At 38.0% G+C, this 17,936-nt stretch overlaps 1 protein-coding gene across 1 annotated transcript; it reads left to right on the forward strand.

Moving 5' to 3' along the window:
* The first annotated feature begins 2,764 nt into the window (after nt 1-2,764).
* pik3ap1 (phosphoinositide-3-kinase adaptor protein 1) lies at nt 2,765-17,936 on the forward strand. Its single transcript, XM_042502299.2, has 17 exons — nt 2,765-2,942; nt 3,777-4,202; nt 4,911-5,155; nt 5,468-5,612; nt 5,702-5,844; nt 5,934-6,066; nt 6,267-6,463; nt 6,576-6,753; nt 6,861-6,923; nt 7,027-7,284; nt 7,396-7,452; nt 8,393-8,586; nt 8,686-8,758; nt 8,949-9,116; nt 12,245-12,315; nt 13,340-13,437; nt 16,438-17,936. The coding sequence occupies exons 1-17, from the start codon at nt 2,912-2,914 to the stop codon at nt 16,553-16,555; spliced, it is 2,598 nt and encodes an 865-aa protein (XP_042358233.2). The 5' UTR covers nt 2,765-2,911; the 3' UTR covers nt 16,556-17,936.

Raw genomic sequence — 17,936 nt, forward strand, 5'->3', positions numbered from 1 at the left:
GATCTAGTGCCACCGAATAAAAAGAAATAAAGGATGCATACTACTAACCCAGTATAGATGTGACAGCATTACTATCATATGGCATGACTCAGGTTAAACACTGTTATGCTATTTACCAGAGACAATTCTTTGTCTCTTTCTTTTAGAGCAACAAAAGCAAAGAAGAATAGAATTCCTGGAAAACTGATGATTCATTCGCAAGTGAAACTACCTTAACGTATATTAATAAGTTAGACTCATATAAGACTGGTATACTTCCTAATACCTGATCCAAAAATTTTAGGCAGTATTGTTATCGGGAAAACTTTCACTACTTAAGGGATTGGTGAATTGAGATTCTCTGAACATATTTACATACAGTGTTTCTCATCGCAGACATACATTTTTGCATCTATAAAATGTGATGCATTGCAATGTGGGATTGTTAGCAGAAAGTAGCCTACAAGCCATGGATAAGTTTTGAGGGCACTATAAAGTACATAAGCCCAAATAAAATGACAGTAAATATAGTGCAATATATAGTATACAGAGACACAGACATACTGCATTTCCGCTTCCAAAGCAATTCTTGTCTTTTCCTTCAACAAGTAGAAGTCCAACTCTCCACATTCCCAGAGAAGATTTTGTCCATATTCGTCAAGCAGAGCAGGATCATCCTCCTGTTCTGCAAAAGTCCAAACAGTTTTCCTCTGTTGATGTGGCACGGGGATGTTGTCCTTAGTTCAGTCTTCCAAACCAACTTTATCTTAAGCTGAGAAGAAAGAGCTGGTGTTTGAAATTGTTTATTTTTCCAGTGGAGTTCCTGCCAAGTAAAGATTTTCAAACCAACTCCCTGCAGTTAGTTTGTGTTGTTGAGTCTGTCTGACCAAAATAGTGCAATGAAATATTATTTTATGCCCTAAGTATGATGGATTATTACAGCCAAAGTATCTTTCCACACCTGTCCAGAGGTGCCTGCCTTGCAGTGACTGTTTTCTTTTGGAAGTTGTCTGCTCAGTGGTCGGTGAAGGTGACGGTTTGTTGGCTGGTGTAAGTGATTGTTTGCTGCCCTCTAGTGGTTGTATCAGTGTGGTGCCATGCTGTTGTTGCAATCTGTTGTTTCATGAAAGTGGAGAAAAAAACTAAAGCTTTACACCGGTAGTGATCGTGATGACATACAGATGATTCATTCAGCTTGTTTAACGTAGGAAATACATGTGAATTTTCAGTAAGAATTTGAGCACACACTTACAGTAACTCTGTAGCATCATATTATTACAAATTTAATCCTAAACATTGATCATAAAAACTAAAAATCCACCCCCCCCGTAAAATAGCTTAAAGTTACTGCATACATACAATGCATACATAATTGCATACAACCCAAATCAAAAAATACACTTTTTTACTAGTAGTGCTGTTTGTCATCCTCAATTGTTTTGATGTGGGCAGCCACATGTTGGAGATATCAGCTTTAGAGGTGTTTGGTTTCTCTCATTTAATGGAACTAGATGGCACTCGGCTTGTTGAGCTCAAAGCGCCAAAAGAATACATTTAGATAACTCAACAGTGATGTCTCTTTCTAGAAATCATGATCTGCTAACTCAAGATAATCCACAGACCTTGATATGAGCAGTTTAATGGAGGAAATATTTTCTTTCTGTCGAATTACTCCTGCCAACCTTATCACTGTGCAGCAGGAATTGTGCATCTACTCATGGACGAGAGGCTCGTGACAGTGCGAGATGCAGTCATACGGTTGGCGGGTGTCATTTGGCAGAAAGAAAGTATTTTCTACATGAAATGGCTTATAACAAGGTCTGATGATTATCTTGAGTAACTGCATCATGATTTCTGTAAAAAAAAAACATTGATTTTGATTTTGAGTTTTTCAAATATAGTTTTTTGAGCGCCACATGACAAGTGCCATCTAGTTTCATTATATTGGAGAGAAGGTAGACATCTCTATGGTCATGGTCATTATCTCCAACACACTGTAGCTCACACTGAAACAATCTAGATTGATGAATTGCAATACAGGTAAGAGGAAAAATGTTTATTATTGATTCTTGGGGTGAACTGTTCCTTTAAGTTTTAAAATGAAATAAAAATAAAACCTAAAATGTCAGTTTTATTGCCTATAAAAGTGCAGATATGTAACTTTAACACTGAATTTTATATCAGCACGTCTGTGGTAGTAGAGTTTTACAGTAAGTTGGTAAGATGATCATAGTATTGCTGATTTGAGATATGCATTTCTGTTAATTCGAGATATAGTCTCACAATATTACTGGGTGTGAAACTCTCCAGACACACCGCACCTTGTTAAGGAAGTGAAAAAACGGAAGAAGCATATGACTCACACAACAGGTGAACTGTATGTGTGTGTGGGTGTGTGTGTGTGTGTGTGTGTGTGTGTTTGTGTGCCTTTTTGGGTTTTTTTTTTTGGTGAGAACAGAGAGCAAAAGCATATCAAAAGAGTTTCCTACATAAAAGATTAGAGGTTTGTGTTAATGTGTTTTCTACATCAGGGTCTGTGCCTGCCATGCCTCACAGTTAAACACAGTAACTCTTTGCTACCCCTTTCTTTTTATTCCTTTTTTAAATTTTTTTTGCATTGCATAATCTACTACACTACTATACAAATGACTTAAGAAAAATAGCCCAGTGTAATGGCAGACATGTTGTACGACATGACACCACTGTGCTGCATTTTCTCACTTCTTCAACTGTTTCAGGAAGTGGGGCAGTGTTACCAAAATCAGGAAACTAAGCATTGCTATTAATACAACTGAGCAAAGGGCTATAGCTGGTGAAAGCAAATGCACTCTCAGTTGAAGAGGAAAGGCGCTTCAGCAAAGGACGTATTTGTGATGTTGTGAAATGATGTTTCTGGTGGGGTGATTTTAAGCACTTTTGACGCTTTACGACCATGGAAGAACCCGTCTCACATATTAAAGCAGGTAAATATGACATATCCTCTGTACATTTCTTTTTAGTTAGTTGCAGGTGGTTAAAATATGCTCAAAAGATAGAGATTTATTTTACACAATATGGATTCCTCTTTTATAATGTTTTGTTTTGTTTTAAATCTGTATTTAATTGAACTTTATTTAAAATATCTTTCATTGACAATTTGTTTCTGAGTTTATAAAAAAAAGAGGAAGCATGCATCTTAGCCTTCCTGTATACTTAAATTAATATGTTGCCTATTTTAAAATTTCCCACGTCTAAAATCGAATTGTGTCGTCGGTCTATGAAGAAACAGATGGCAAGTCTCTGGGCCCCGTAATCAGGGGGAACTGTGATGAAGGTGAAATAGTCTAGTTGGGTTTCTCTCCCAGTTAGCGTGTACAGAGGTGAACTTGACCTGATTAAACACTGTAATGAGTCAAACAAAATTACTCTGACCAGTGTTGACACAGCACAATGTTTGCACAACTTCTCGTTGGCTCTGCGCTGAAATATCAAACAAATCAGACATTCATTCTCTAACCACAGTCACCTTGACGTTTCACTGCTGGACAGCTGGTATGTTGTGGAGCATTTCCACGGCAAACATTACCTGCTGCAACACGGAGAGCAACACATAATATGACCAGTGTCATGTCATTAGTGTAATGTTTGAGCTGATTACAGAATTGTGAGTCATTTCACGTGGTCAGACTGGATAAGCAGTGTTAAAGGAACTAATGATTAATATTTTCCAGTTTTACACTTTGGTTGGGCAATTTTGGGATTGTTTGAATGCAGGCACTGTACGTAATCATCATGCTGGGATGTTCTCTGTTTTTCAGCAAAATCTGAGTCACATTCAGCGCACGAGCTGTTAATTCTGCACACGGCTGAGGCACAGGAATGGGCTACATATCTGCTGCAGATCTTGAAATCCTCTAGAAAATTCCGCAAAAGGTCTATTTTACTGCATGCAGTCGGCACTGCTGATCAGCACCATGGATATGACTTTGAATGTTTCCAAGGCTGCAAGTGCATTGTGCTGCTCCTAACAGGGGCACTGCTGGACTTGCTCTATGACTTGGAGCTGGAGGGAGCACTTCAGAGACTCCTTCATCCTCCACATAGAGTGGTGGCACTGCTGTGCGGCGTGCCGGAGGATGACGTACCAACAGAGTGCTTCGAAGACTGGTCAAGCTGGAGAAAACTCTCCACTGAGGACGAGCCTGCTTTCTACGTTTCCACCATTCTGGAGTCCATCGCTGACAGTATGCAAAACAAATTGTAGCACTTAACTTTTTGTTTTTTCTCAAGCTTTTTCCGAACAGATTACTATTTAGAATTCAGATAAACTGCTTTAGGGTCCAGTGTGTTGGATTTAGGGGGATATATTTGCAGAAATGGAGTATAATATTCCTGACGTTTTCTTTAGTGTAATCACCTGAAACCAAGATTTGTTGTGTTTTCTTTAACCTAGAATGATCTGTGTGTATTGACATACAGAGCAGGTCCTTGACCGCTATGTCCGCCATGTTGTTTATACAGTAGCCAACAATGGACAAAATAAGCACCGGCTCTAGATAGGGCCATACGCCTGGTATAGTAGAAGTTTCAGGTGGCTGCAAACCACACCCACACTGCTAGATGCCACTATATTGTCACTTTACTGAAGGTATCAGTTTACCCAGATTACAAATTAACATGTTATCTCATTATGTATTTTTTGATTTGTGAAGTAAAGTTTTGGGATATCAAACTTGGTTCCACTGCTATGGAAGTAAATAAATAAAGTTAAATAAAGTAGAGCGTGTGCCACATATAGGCAGAAGTAAGGGAGACAGCTGCATATATTGAGCCTTTTGCCCTTGCTGAATAATTAGGGACTACATAAAAGCACAATTAAACTTTGCATAATATTTAGGTTTTCATAGAAGTACTTGATTTTTGATCATATTTTCTGTGTTTTTTATTCAAAGGCAGACGAATGGAGGCTGAATATGAGAGCGCAGCTTTGGCTATAGCTGCGGCAGAGTTGCACATCGCACCAGCCACTTCAACTGAAAATCGCTCCAGTGATAAGTCAGAGGAAGTGGAGTCAAAACAAGAAACTGTCCTGAAGGATGAAGAAGCAGTGCACACAGAGAATTCAACAAGCGAGGAACTAAATACATCAACGCAGCTCACCTGTCTCACCGTTCAACCAAACAGAGTTCGGTGTGGGGTAAGTCTCAAGTAATTACATCATTAAGTATCAGAGATAATGTTAATGAGGATCAAAGCAGTTTTTAAAGTGATACTGTGTGCAGCAAGTGGGTTATTCTACATTATCTCCCACTTTTTCTTAATTTAATTGTGTGAAAAACTGGATTAAGTGTAGAAATAGTTATCATTTTCATTCTGTTATTGCTGTTAATTGAAGTAAAAATAATTTTTCATGGTATCAATTCTTGTTTTCTATAAATGCATTAGTGTTGTCCTAGTTGAAAATGATTACTAAGTAGGCATTTTATTTCTGTTTTCCTTTTTTTTGAAGGAACGGGAGAAACTTTTTATTATTTTCACACATAAAATAGATGATTGCTCGGTACCAGAGGTGGAGTTTTCATCTGAAAATGTAACTATAAAAAGGGTCCCAGGCACTCTGGAGAATGAATACACTCTAAGTGTTAATGCACCTGGTAAGTATCCCCAGTGACTCCTGTGACTGTAAATGGATTTGATGGCCAGATTTTGAAAACTTTTGTCAACTGTATTTTTTTCCCACTAGATATGCCTGCTGGAGTGGTATCACTCACCATGTACACTGACCAATCGTGTGTCAGCTTGATGCCTGTTACATATTATACCAATATGGGAGAAGTCAGTCAATGCCTTGAAAATGCAACTGATCCTGTAAACTTCATCTGCCAGGTGAGACACTGTGTCATAGACATAGTAAAAAGTGCTGTTTTTGCTAATGTGAATAGCTCGCCACATTGTAAGTCATTTTGTATTTTCAGGCTTTCAACTTGACATCCAATGCAACAGAATCACTGGACAAAATGCTAACTGACTCGTTAAAATCCAGGATGCCTGCCACTAGTCTTCAGCTGTTTGGAATCAGACAGATTGAAGAAGACAATATGGCAACATGTGAGCACAAAACTCTTGATTTCTAGTTCTGTTTGTTACCTCCAACTTGCTTGGAAAATGCTGAATATATCTGGAAGCATTTGAAAGTATATTTTATCTGCATCTGCAAGGCCTGTTCAATCTATTATGATGAAAGTGTTTTTAGGTATCAACACTTAGTCATTCAAATGATTTAATCTGATTTGCTTTCTTTCCTTCAGATCAGCGAAATGAGGAGCTTCCCACGCTGCTCCACTTTGCTGCAAAGTACGGCCTGAAGAAGCTGACCACCATTCTCCTTCAGTGTCCCGGAGCTCTGCAGGCTTACAGCGTGATGAACAAGTTTGGAGACTACCCAAACACACTGGCAGAGAAGAGTGGCTTCACTGATCTCAGACAGTTCATGGATGAATTTGTTGTGAGTGTGTTATTTCTTTGTAGAATCTAAAAGTGTGATGGATCTTTTCCTTTGATGGTTAGGTATCTTTTGACTCAGTGTCTGCTTGTCTCTCATGTTGGAACAAATCTAGGAGACAGCAGACCTGCTCAAGTGCCACATAGAGGACTCCATGAACACAGAGGAGAGCGCAGAGGTGTATGAGTCAATGTCAGCTGCCTCTCAAGATATCATGATGAAATACTCCGGTTGCTCAGAGGACATATATGAGTCAATGCTGGGGATTAATCCTGAATGTGCAGAGGACCTATGTAAGATTAACATGATTGTATTTATTGATCCTTACGATGATGACAATTATAAAACGTATGGTTCAACTGGTGCTTATGCTGACGATGCTGTTTTGTTTTTTTTTTAGACGAGGTGATGACAGCAGTAGACGAGAACCCAGAGGAAGCTATGCTTAGGAAATTCTTCCAAGGTACACATTTGAATAACTAAAGTAATGACCTAAATTGCAACATTTATAATGTAGTATAGTATATATAATAATATCAGTGTAATGTGTTTACATTGTCCTTCAGCTAAACCACAGGCCAGTGTGAACCTGGACAACAACAACAAGCATCTTAAAAGTGAGGAAGAGGAAAAAGACAGTCATAATGACTTAGATCAAATTGAAGAAGAGGAGGATCCATACAACCTCCTCCCAGAGGATATCTATGATACTGTGGATGCAAACGGAACCTATGACACAGGAATCCGGAACCGTCCGCCAGCCCCCATCCCCAGACCGGAGCCCGACCCTGAGGCTGAAAAACCTATGACTTACATCTCTAGAGGTATTAACCTTTGTCCTGCTCTTTTCTCCTAAAATGTTCTTTTTGCAGATAAGATTTCATAAAACTACACAAACTACACACAAATGAATATCTTTTTTATCTTTTTTTCAGTCTTTTCAGATAAAGATACGTCCCAGAGTAAAACGATGAAAACAGGGTATCCTGCAGGTAAAGCAATGTTTAAATGATTTAAGATAACATTGATTTAAATTTTTTAAATTTTCTTCTGTTGTGTCATCATTTATATTTCAAGCTGATAATACCATTGACCAGAATGCTAATAATCTCATTGGTTGCATTCAATCTTAGTATGAAAGGAACTAAACATATGTCTTTTTGGATTTTGGAAAATGGAAGGTTAATGGAACAGGTACGGTTGTTACTTCACAAGCAATTACAGTGCAGCTGATTTACTGTTCAAGGGGGGCAGTAGGTTATGCACCTGTAACAAAAAGCCACATAACTTCTAAATGGACTCAATAAACATGACCAAACTTTATAAAAAACATGCACATACACAGATAGATAGACATAAACCTATAAACACGTTTTGCCACATCCCCTTTCATAACACATGAGCCGGTTGTCGTAGGGAGGCATCATTAAAGAAGTGACAAATGTTTCTTAGGTTGTGCGTGTGAAAGCATGAATGCGTGGAAGCCTGTGCGTACGTGACTGCAGCTATTGCAAATTCATGCTTGTTAATTGCAACTGAATGAAAATAAAGTTTTGCCCTTTGCATTTCTTGTGCAACTACTGTAACAGAAGAGATAGGCAATATGTCACTCTGGGGAATTACCCTTTAGGTTCTAAGTTTAAACCTGTTTCGCAAGCCCCTACATTATAAACATTACTGCAGTTATTTGGTAGGCTACTTAGGAAAGGAATTTCAATATGCCAGTTTGTTAACTTGTCCTCAGAGACACTACAGACTTTATCAAAAAGATTGAGATACTTTGCTTCACACAGCAGTGCTTCCTTGTCTCTGACTGTTATTTTTATGTATTGTTTTTCCTGCTACCAGGGATGAAATAATGCAAAGTGGAAAAAATTCAAAATATCTACTAGCTGTGTTTTGTTTTAATGTCAACCTTTTCCACCCATCTAGCTCGGCCTGCGTGCGAACCCCCCTTTTCTGTTTATGACCCTTACGCTGGGATGAAGACACCTGGACAGAGACAGCTCATATCTCTGCAGGAGAGGGTAAAAGTCGGGGAAATTACTGTGGATGAGGCAGTCCAAGAGTTCAAGGCCTGGCAATTTGACCATGAGCGGAGGTCCAGCTCAATACGCTATCAGCAGGTACATCAACTGTACAAACTTTATGATCAGGTGCTGATTCATGGTCAAGAAATGGATCTAATATGTGTTGTGTGTGGGGTTTTTTTTTTTTTTTTGTAGGAAAATCTGAAGAGATTACGAGACAGCATCACCAGGCGTCACAAAGAGAGAGAGAAGACAGGAAAGGAGCTTGGTAGAATAATTTGAGAATTTATCATTTGAATATTTATTTTATTAATAATGAATAAAGTGGCTTTTATGCAGCTTTATATCTCCACAATGAACAGACTATAAACATATTTTGCAAATATAAAACAGCCAAAATCACATCCTGTTGTTTTTTTAAAAATTGCTGTTACTTTATGTGATCTCTTCCCTTACAGATTATGAGATAAGTGCTCCGCTGCAGAGGAACTTATATTGGGGCTCCAGCATGACATTAGAGTGTGCCGTGTATGAGTCATCACCCAGAGTGGTGGCACTGCCTCCTCTACCGGCTCAGGTTATCCAGAGAGGCAGCTGGAAGACCGGCAGTACATCCAGCACATCCAGTGAGTCCTAATGCCTTATGTTTGTTTTGCAACACTATGGCTCAGTGGTCAGAACTACAGACTGTATAAAAATAATGGATTAGCCACAGTGATGTCACCCATTGGTTTGTGGACTCCTCTAAGGACTGATTTGAAGCCTCAAGGTTGGCATTTTGCCATCTTGGATTTTTTGGGCCAGAATTGACCGTACTTGGAGAGGGTGAAGCTGACTGAGAGCCCAAGGACACTGTCCTTTGGCCCTTAATTTGGCCTAAGTTTAGGCCTTTAGGGTATACTATGCAGAATTGTTGATCAGTCGCATGCCAACAAAAGTTAAAGGCCAACCCCACTCTCAAGTTCGGTGTTTCACTTCGCTATATTCGTGTTTTGTTGGCATTGTGCCTCTTGCATGCCTGCTGTGTATGGTCTTCCACCTGGTCACTGTCCTTTTAAAAAGCCATGACCTCACCTGTGTGATGTGGGTGCACCATAGACTATATATAATGGATGTCACCCATTGGTTTGTGTGCTCCCATTTTGAAAGTTCTACTTCAGCATTTTGGCTGTGGTTTTCTTGTGTTTTTGGAGCCAGAAGTGACCATATTTGGGCGAGAGGCTGGCACTGGGAGGAGTGAAAGGTGGATCTGACTGGAAGCTGAGGACACTATCAGCAGACAGCCTGTTAGTTAAGAGACCCACCCCTAAATATGCGGAACTTTAAGCCTTCATAAAGTGTAAATATATGAGTTATATAAAATTTCAACCCAGTACAGTTGTCATGAAGGGGGAAATTAGATAGCTATCAAGACAAAACTGTTTTTTGTAGCAGGGTGTAAACATGTTTATTACTGCTGTAATTGCCTTAAGGGGCCCTTTAAGGCACTGCAGTTTTTCGCACTTCCACATTGGCTTCATTTTTTTTAACGCCCGGAGGCTGCCATTAGGTCAGAAATGTATCTGAACCAAAAGGACCAAAGGGCAGATTCTCTGCTCTTGTTTTTATTTTTTTCTGTTTTTAACTTTTATTTTTTGGCTCTCTTAACACTTTTCAAATACATACCTCTCGTGTAGATTCTACACTCATGTGAGTGATTGGTGCTTTGTGATGGACCGTTAACTTGTCCATGGTGTCTGCACCTGTAACCCTAACCCTGTTTGAGTTTTTTCTTCACATATGACCCACACAAGCAGGTAGAGAAAATGGCTGTTTATGATGCAGTCCAAAATGTTGTATGTCATTGGTTTGTGGGTTTCTTTTTGGTTTGTTTTTTTTTTTTTTTAGAAAAAAAAAGAAAGGGGACAGCAAAATATGTGACTAGGGGCTCCCTGAATCCCAATAGTGATTAACAGTCTGTTGTGTCTTTACATCACTTTCAGGTAGTGGCTAAATAGACTTAGCAAGACTCACATAGCGGCACTTGGAGGCAGCAGTGTTAGTGGAGGAACCAACATTCAAAACTGTGGAAACTTTTCACATAAAAGCTTGAATTTTCCCTTTTTTATGATTTTTTTTAACTGGGTGTAACTTTGGCAGCAGGAAGTGAAAGTGCTTGAAGTTAAATCCAATAATCCAAAATTACATTTAGTTGTGGACTGAATGAACTTGACTCAAGAATGTGGCATCTTTTACCATAAACACATTTCTTCTTACTTCAAACTAAAGAAGATATTACCTGTTATCCTCTACACCATCTGGCTGACAGAACCTGAAGCATTAGCCCACCTTTTCCTGAAGGAGATGGTGACAGTCCTGGTGGCCATCTCAGTATGTGAAAGATGAACATTTTAGATTTTCTCCCAAATATTTTTAGCCTCAGACCTTTTCTCAGAGCTTTGTTTCACAACTCTAAAAAGCTATAGCTTCCTCATTTTGTGTCATTAGAGTACAGCTCACAATGTGTCAGGTATTGTCAGCATCCTGTCCCTAAATACAGCTTTTGCTCAGTTGCAAGAAACATGGATTTCCAAAAAAAACCACCTTGAAATCCCTGCTAATTAGAAACTACATCCTTACGAACAATTCTGAATAAAGGCTTCACGGACAAGTCCTGCAATGATGATGCCCTATTTCTATGTATGTCAGTCTTTTAACACTCCTTCTATGAATTCAAATAAGATCAAATTTGAAAAAGAACAGGGAAAAACCCTCTCTGAGGAGATCTGGGTATCAAATCATGAGGAGATTTACTCTTGTTATCTTTATTCTAGACATTGTCTTACATTAAAGTCAAAGTCAAAGACTTAATTATTTAAAGACAAAATGACACAGCAGATTTCCGGAGAACTCTCCCGGGATTAAATATGCTTCAGTGCTTTGCCCTTTGTTAAAAAAATGTGATTTTTTAAAAAATGTAGCTGAACTACTTATATGTGCTGCATTTCAAAAGTACGAATTATCTCAGATTTCACTTTAACACAAATAAAGAGATATATAACAACGCCTTTTTTACAGATCAGCTGAAAAAAAACAAACAAAAAAAATGTGTGTTTTAAAAGAAACAAAAGAAAATCCCCACAGTCAAATCAATGTTTGAGAAACTTGGGTTCTTTGTTAAAGACAGACTTTGGATAAGATTCGGCAGCCTCTTATCAAAGACTTAATTAATCCTCTACAATCACTGTATGTTTAAATTACACTGTTTGTTCTTTTAGGGTTTGTTTCACTCCTACTTGTTTTCACGTGGGCTGGGTTAGAATGATATGGCCATGGAACTGTTCTAAAGTATTAATTCTAATACTTTCTGACATTCTTTTTTGAATGTTGTATGAAGTAACCGCCACTTTAATTTTGTGTACAAGTTCATTAGAAATTGTAAAACATCAGAAAAAGTGTCTTTAAATATCAGAGGAACATCCTGCTTTCAAACTTTTCAGGTTGACAAAAGTATAAAACAATTTGCTGACAGCCTTGTGATTCTCACTCTCACAAATTTAGTCTGTTCTTTGTTTTTTTTCGCTGTGATCTCTCATACCTCTCCCTGCAGACATGTTGTATAACTGTAGCGTCTTTGTTTCAAGACTCAGATAGATACTTTTGACTGCATTTGGTGAAGTGGTCTTACGGCATAATTCACCACAAGCACAAACCTCGGAGATGCATGAACTCACGTGTTGTATTTCCTCTTTAACCTTGTGTTTATTTGCATCAGGTACTGAGAGCAACAGACTCAGCACTCACAGCACCTTTAGCTACAGCAGCGGGACAGAGCCTGAATTTGAGGTGAGACCTAATTAACAACAATGCACATGGACACAACAGTATTCACAGTGACAGGGGACAGTTCAATGCTCCATGACTGGCTTTTATTGCTGCATTATTTTCTGTACACAAATGGTGAGCCGCCATGTAAGACGCCGGCCTGCCCACTGGGAGCAACTTTGAGTTCAACATGCAGAGCAGGGGATCGAACCGCCAACCATGTGATTAAAGGATGACCCGCTTCACCTCTTGAGCAGAAATAATAAACACTTTCTAGTATAGTCTAGTTTCACTCGCTTTTTAATCTTGTGTGACAAAAAACTGAAAATCTTTGGGTATTACACAGTTGGTCAAACAATACAAGCAATATGAAGATTTCACCTTGGGCTGTAGTGACATTGTATAAACATTTTATAGGCTAAATCATTAATCTATTAATGAAAAACAAATTAGAAATCAGTAAAGGAAATAGTTGTTATTTGCCAGTCTATTTACCTTCATTAGGTAAAAGACCTTTAGGATATGAGTAGGGGTTTCAGTAAGAACATCAAAACTTTATCTGCAGAGGGAAAAAAAACCATCTCAGTTCTGATTACACTCTGACAAGTGATTTCTGAGAAACTGTTGAGCAATTCGTGCCAAGGTTAAAAGATTTCACAAGAAAGAAAACCCTGGGTCATGCAGTTTGAATCTTTTAACGACTTTTAAACTGGAAGCATTTTAGGAGGTGAAGAGCTGCAGTACGTAGTGATTATAGAATAAAACTGAGCAGCTTGTCTATCTCACATAGCACATGTAGCTATGCATGTTACTAGTGCAGAGGACAGGGCCAGATGTGCAGCGCCACAAGAGAAAGTGAAGATTTGAGTTTGTTTTATGAATATGTGTGTGAACGGGTGGATGACATACCAATTGCAATGCACTCAAATTTAAAGGCACTGTATAAAATGCAGTCTGTTTACTGTGAAACATAATTTAATTTAATTCGGTTTTGTCAAAATGTCACATAATGTAGTTCATTTTTTTCTTTTTTCTTTTTCAAAAGGATTCAATAGAAAATCTTCCTCCTCCACCACGACCCCCGCGGCGGTCTGATGCTCCTCCCATAACTCCACCCAGGATTCCTCCCCGGATCCCAGAAAGGTCAGACTGAGTTTTCTGATGTTAAAATGCAGAACAATACAGCGTTGAGAAATATTGCTCGATATAATTGTATATAAAACAATACAGTGTAGAGGATGTATGTCGTTGATGTCTTTTTGCAGTGTGGCAATGCCTAAGAGCAACACCAAGTGTGTAATTTGAAGTGTTAGAGCAAGTTGTGTTTACACCATGAATGTATTGTAGGGAAGTCGGGTTTACATGCCGCATAAACAGAGTGAGCAGTGAAGAATCTGCATGCCGCCATTAGTGAGAAGGGACACATGCTGCAGAGGAAATGTTCACCCACCAGTAATTTGCAGCTGTGCATTAGGGAGGAAGCCAGAGTGAGAAAGTGATGAAGGCTCTGGTGTTAGTTCCGTGTAAACATAAATATCCACACAGAGGTGAGAGAGTACACTGAGAACATCTCAAACTGAAAGCTCAGATCAAAGTGACTCTAAAAGGGGTCTGGTCGTTTACTATAACTGCACTGGATTCCTGTAATGTTCTGAAACTCTGATTATCTTAAATGGTAGAGGTCGTATCTCTTTAAAAAGTAACGTGGGTAACAGTACGGTGTGTACTGCAACATACCACGTATAAACTCTGATACACCTTTAGTTTGTTCAGCTGCTAAATACATAATTTTTATTGTCTTATTATATACTGTATACATCATCTTTCTTTCTTGTTCGTGTTACAATTTGGGTGTGAAGAGTCTTACATGTTTATGATCATTAAGTCTTTAAACTCTTCATATTTAGAGATATAATTCTGTCTCTGTGGGTAATACAGCAGATACCTACCAGGCCTTTCACAATGGCGTGATGCTGAAATCCCCACAATGTGTTCAATATCAGTCAAGTTTGCCAAACTTCAATAGTTTAGTTATTCAAAAGAGTTTTTTTGTTGTCAGATAAAGAGGGGACTTATGACTGTTACATAAATAAAAGTAAGAATCATAATAATGAAAAAATGAACAATGAACAAACACCTACACCAGGGGTCATCAGCTACATTTGTATGAGGGCCATATATACAGTATACGATATTGTCTGTTTTGGACCGCTGTACAAACAACATGGTGGACTCCATAGAATAGAACCCACTCCATACACAGATATATGAGGTAACAAAAGCATGATTCTTATTTCCAGCTGATTGTAAACTACTGAAAGCATAGTTATGGATATTATATTCAATTTCTGTATATAACCCCCCCCCCTAAATTCTACAGACTGGAGCTTTAAATATGATAGTGTGAAAAAAAAGCTATGAATCTGTTCCCATTCTTGTATGAAAATATGCCACATGTAGCGTCCTATTTACTGTAAAAAAAAAAAAAAAACAGGTTTCGCTTCACTTATCCAGTCTACACTGCCTGACTGGCGAAATAGGGATTTATTAGCCACCCAAACCCGACCTGCAAACTGCAAACTTTATGCGCCATAGTGGCACAATTTTCTGAAATGAAGACAGAGTCCAAGTGCTGCTGTTGCGTGCGTGTGTGTGTGTTTGTGTGTGTCTGTCTGTCTGAGTGTGAGTGACAGAGAGAGGGGAAGAAAAGGTAGAAGGTGAACTACTGCACGCAGTGTTTCTGTAAGTTGTTAATAACTTCCTCAGGATGCTGTTTTTGACATTTTGACATTTGATATTTTTCTAATAAGTGCACCTGAACCTGCCACTTCACTGCACCTGATAATAAGCAGACAGATGGATTTCTGACATCTTTAGTACCCACGAGTGAGACGCACACATGTCCTTACATTTTCTGAACGAATTATTTTTCTGCGGGCCGCATAGAAAGCTCTGGCGGTGTAGATGTTGCCCGCAGGAGACCAGTTTGTAATTACTGACTTACACCATTGCAAGAAAGTTTAAGGTGCTGCAACTAGTGTGGCAAAACCTGCCTGAGAATGTTTAAGTCTTGCTTATTTAACGGCACTGTGAGATCTTATCAAGGTGTGTGTGCTCTGAGTTTTTTAGTGTCTGGTGAGACTGTATGTGTGAACTTGTGAGTTCGAATGAAAGTGAATGCTAAAGATGATGTGATTAAGGGGATTTTTTTGTGTTTTTGTCTGATTGTCTATTTTCCCAACTGTACAGTTATGAACAGTATCCTAAATGTAACATGACACGATAAAATGCCGTGATGGGATACAATATTGTACACAACAAGCCAATAAATGCAACAGAGAACGACTGATACTGTATGATACCAAACAATTAAAGAAATAAGTTAACCAAAGCGACACAACATAATGTGAAAAACAAGGCAAAACAATGTGATACGATGCCTTTTTGCATCCTAAATGCTCAATTACAGCAACACAGAGCTCAGAACTTAACCACAGCAACTACAATCTGGTTTGCTAATCTGTGAATAAAAGAAGCTTAAACAGTGTAATTCCCCCTAAAGCTAACTAGATTAACAGAGTGGCAGAAACTGCCATCTGAACTTTTACCTCAAGTAGAAATCTTGTGATTTGTTGCAGTTGACATACCTCTACTACTTAATCACACATTTAAATGTGTTTTGAATCAGTTAATTGTATTGATTTCAGTATACAAAAGTTTTTAAAAAACACCCACGTTTTGATTGCAGAGACTGCATGTTCGTCTTTACATAACATGTATACCCAAAGACTGATTATGTGCATTTTAGGTAGGCAGTGACTTTTATCCTATCAACCTATGAAGTCATAAGAAGCTCAACAACCTTTTAATTTGTTACACATTGCTGTCACAGTCATACAGGTTTATTAACCGCTGAATAAATTTGCTTACCAAGGATTTAATGAAGTTTACTCAATTGCATGTCACTTTCAATTCAAATTTTTTGAATTGGCACAGTATGTTGTATGAAACACTAGTTGCCAAATCTGGATGTATATGTTACTATTGTTTTTGCTGCTGATTTTTTAAAATGATAATAAATAATTTGAGGTCATAGTTACCCGCCTTTTACGAGTCATTTACAGCTTCATCTGTTTCTCATAGGGTGCCAGAGAAGATGCTGCATGAGCGCTACATATCCTGCCCGACTCGAGCACTTCCTCAAAGACCAACTCAGAGACACACAAACTCAGCACCCCCTGTACCTCGCCGTCTGCGGTGATCGACGTGTCTACTTTTGCTTGATATAGTTACTAATGTAGTACTTTATGAGGCTTGGAGGAGTTTGAAAGACATTTTGTTTCTCAGTGAACAACCATCAGGATTCAACAAGATACTGTAAATACATGCAGCGAGACAGTTTATTTTCTTTTCTCTTTCTGTTTTAATTTAATATATTGGTGATATATCAGTGTACCTAACAGAGTGATTTAGTTCCATAACATTTTATTGTGTGTGTGTGTGTGTGTGTGTGTTCAAATTAGTTTCTGTTGACATTCCCTGTATGTGTCGTTGTATTTGTTTATTGTGAAAACTTGGGTGACATATTTAATCTGTAATAGGTTAAAGTGGTTTTTTTTCTTACAGGTTTTTAATTTCATGTGTGGAAATATTTGAAAATTATTATTACTGTTATTATTTGTGTTATTTTATATCCCATCGTTTTTAAGTGTGCTTATACTTCATTTTTAGTTGCTTTGAAAATATATTATACTTACTTTACCTCAAATGATGTCACCGTTATGATGTCTTAAATGACTTTCAGTTTGAATGTGATATTTGTGTAATATCTTTCTTAAAGTTGGAGATTTCATACATGGATGATGAAATGAATGAATGTCTTTAGGAAGTCAGTTTTTTTGTACATTAAATTTACAGTGTGTTACTTCTTTTTACAATGAAATATAAAAAAAAAAAAAAGTTTAATGGGTTCTTTCTCTATCTAGTGGCTCATTTAAAGCCTGATTTATTTCTTTTGTGATATGAGGTTTGGTCACTTGATGGCGCTCCACATTCTCTGTTTTTCCTGTGTGTAAAAACGTTTTTTAAGTTTATTTTATCTCCTTAAGCATGCAGTGGTTTAATGAAATTATAAATGACCTCATGGTTATGAATATAAATGCATCTTGACTGCCAAAACTGTCCTCTGTAAAGTTCTGGGATGGGAGCCACATGTACAAAGTGTAAGTGAGTGTCTCCAGACAGGACTTCTGGTCAAAACTTTTAAAGTAAAATCTTAACTAATGAACACACAGAAGCAAAGTGAGGCATCTGTAGAAACACAGTTACAGGCATGTTTTATATTATTACTCACTGAAAATATTTGTGATTTCTATGGAGAATTTTCTGTGTTTGACTGATAAAGTGTGAGACACACCAAGATGAAAAAAATATGAATGAATGAAAAACAAACTCATTTCTATTGACTGTTTTAAGTCAAGGGAGGAAGCTTGCAGACACATCTTATCTGATCATGTCTGTACTTGTTTGCATTCTTTGGAAACCAAAATTAGTGACCAACTGTTTTTTCCTGTGGCCTGTGTCACACAAACAGTGGCTTACATCTTCTCAAATGTGAGAGATGATAAAGAAATACAACCTCA

Source organism: Plectropomus leopardus, chromosome 13 (genome assembly GCF_026936395.1).
Source record: "Plectropomus leopardus strain MGB_pleo_1.0 chromosome 13, ASM2693639v1, whole genome shotgun sequence".
Taxonomy (NCBI): Eukaryota; Metazoa; Chordata; class Actinopteri; order Perciformes; family Serranidae; genus Plectropomus; species Plectropomus leopardus.

Excerpts from the sequence above, each read along its gene's own strand:
- pik3ap1 (XM_042502299.2), top strand. The coding sequence starts at position 2,912 with ATGGAAGAACCCGTCTCACATATTAAAGCAG. Across the intron at positions 5,845-5,933 it reads CTGTAAACTTCATCTGCCAG|GCTTTCAACTTGACATCCAA; the intron begins GTGAGACACTGT and ends TTGTATTTTCAG. Across the intron at positions 9,117-12,244 it reads CAGTACATCCAGCACATCCA|GTACTGAGAGCAACAGACTC; the intron begins GTGAGTCCTAAT and ends TATTTGCATCAG.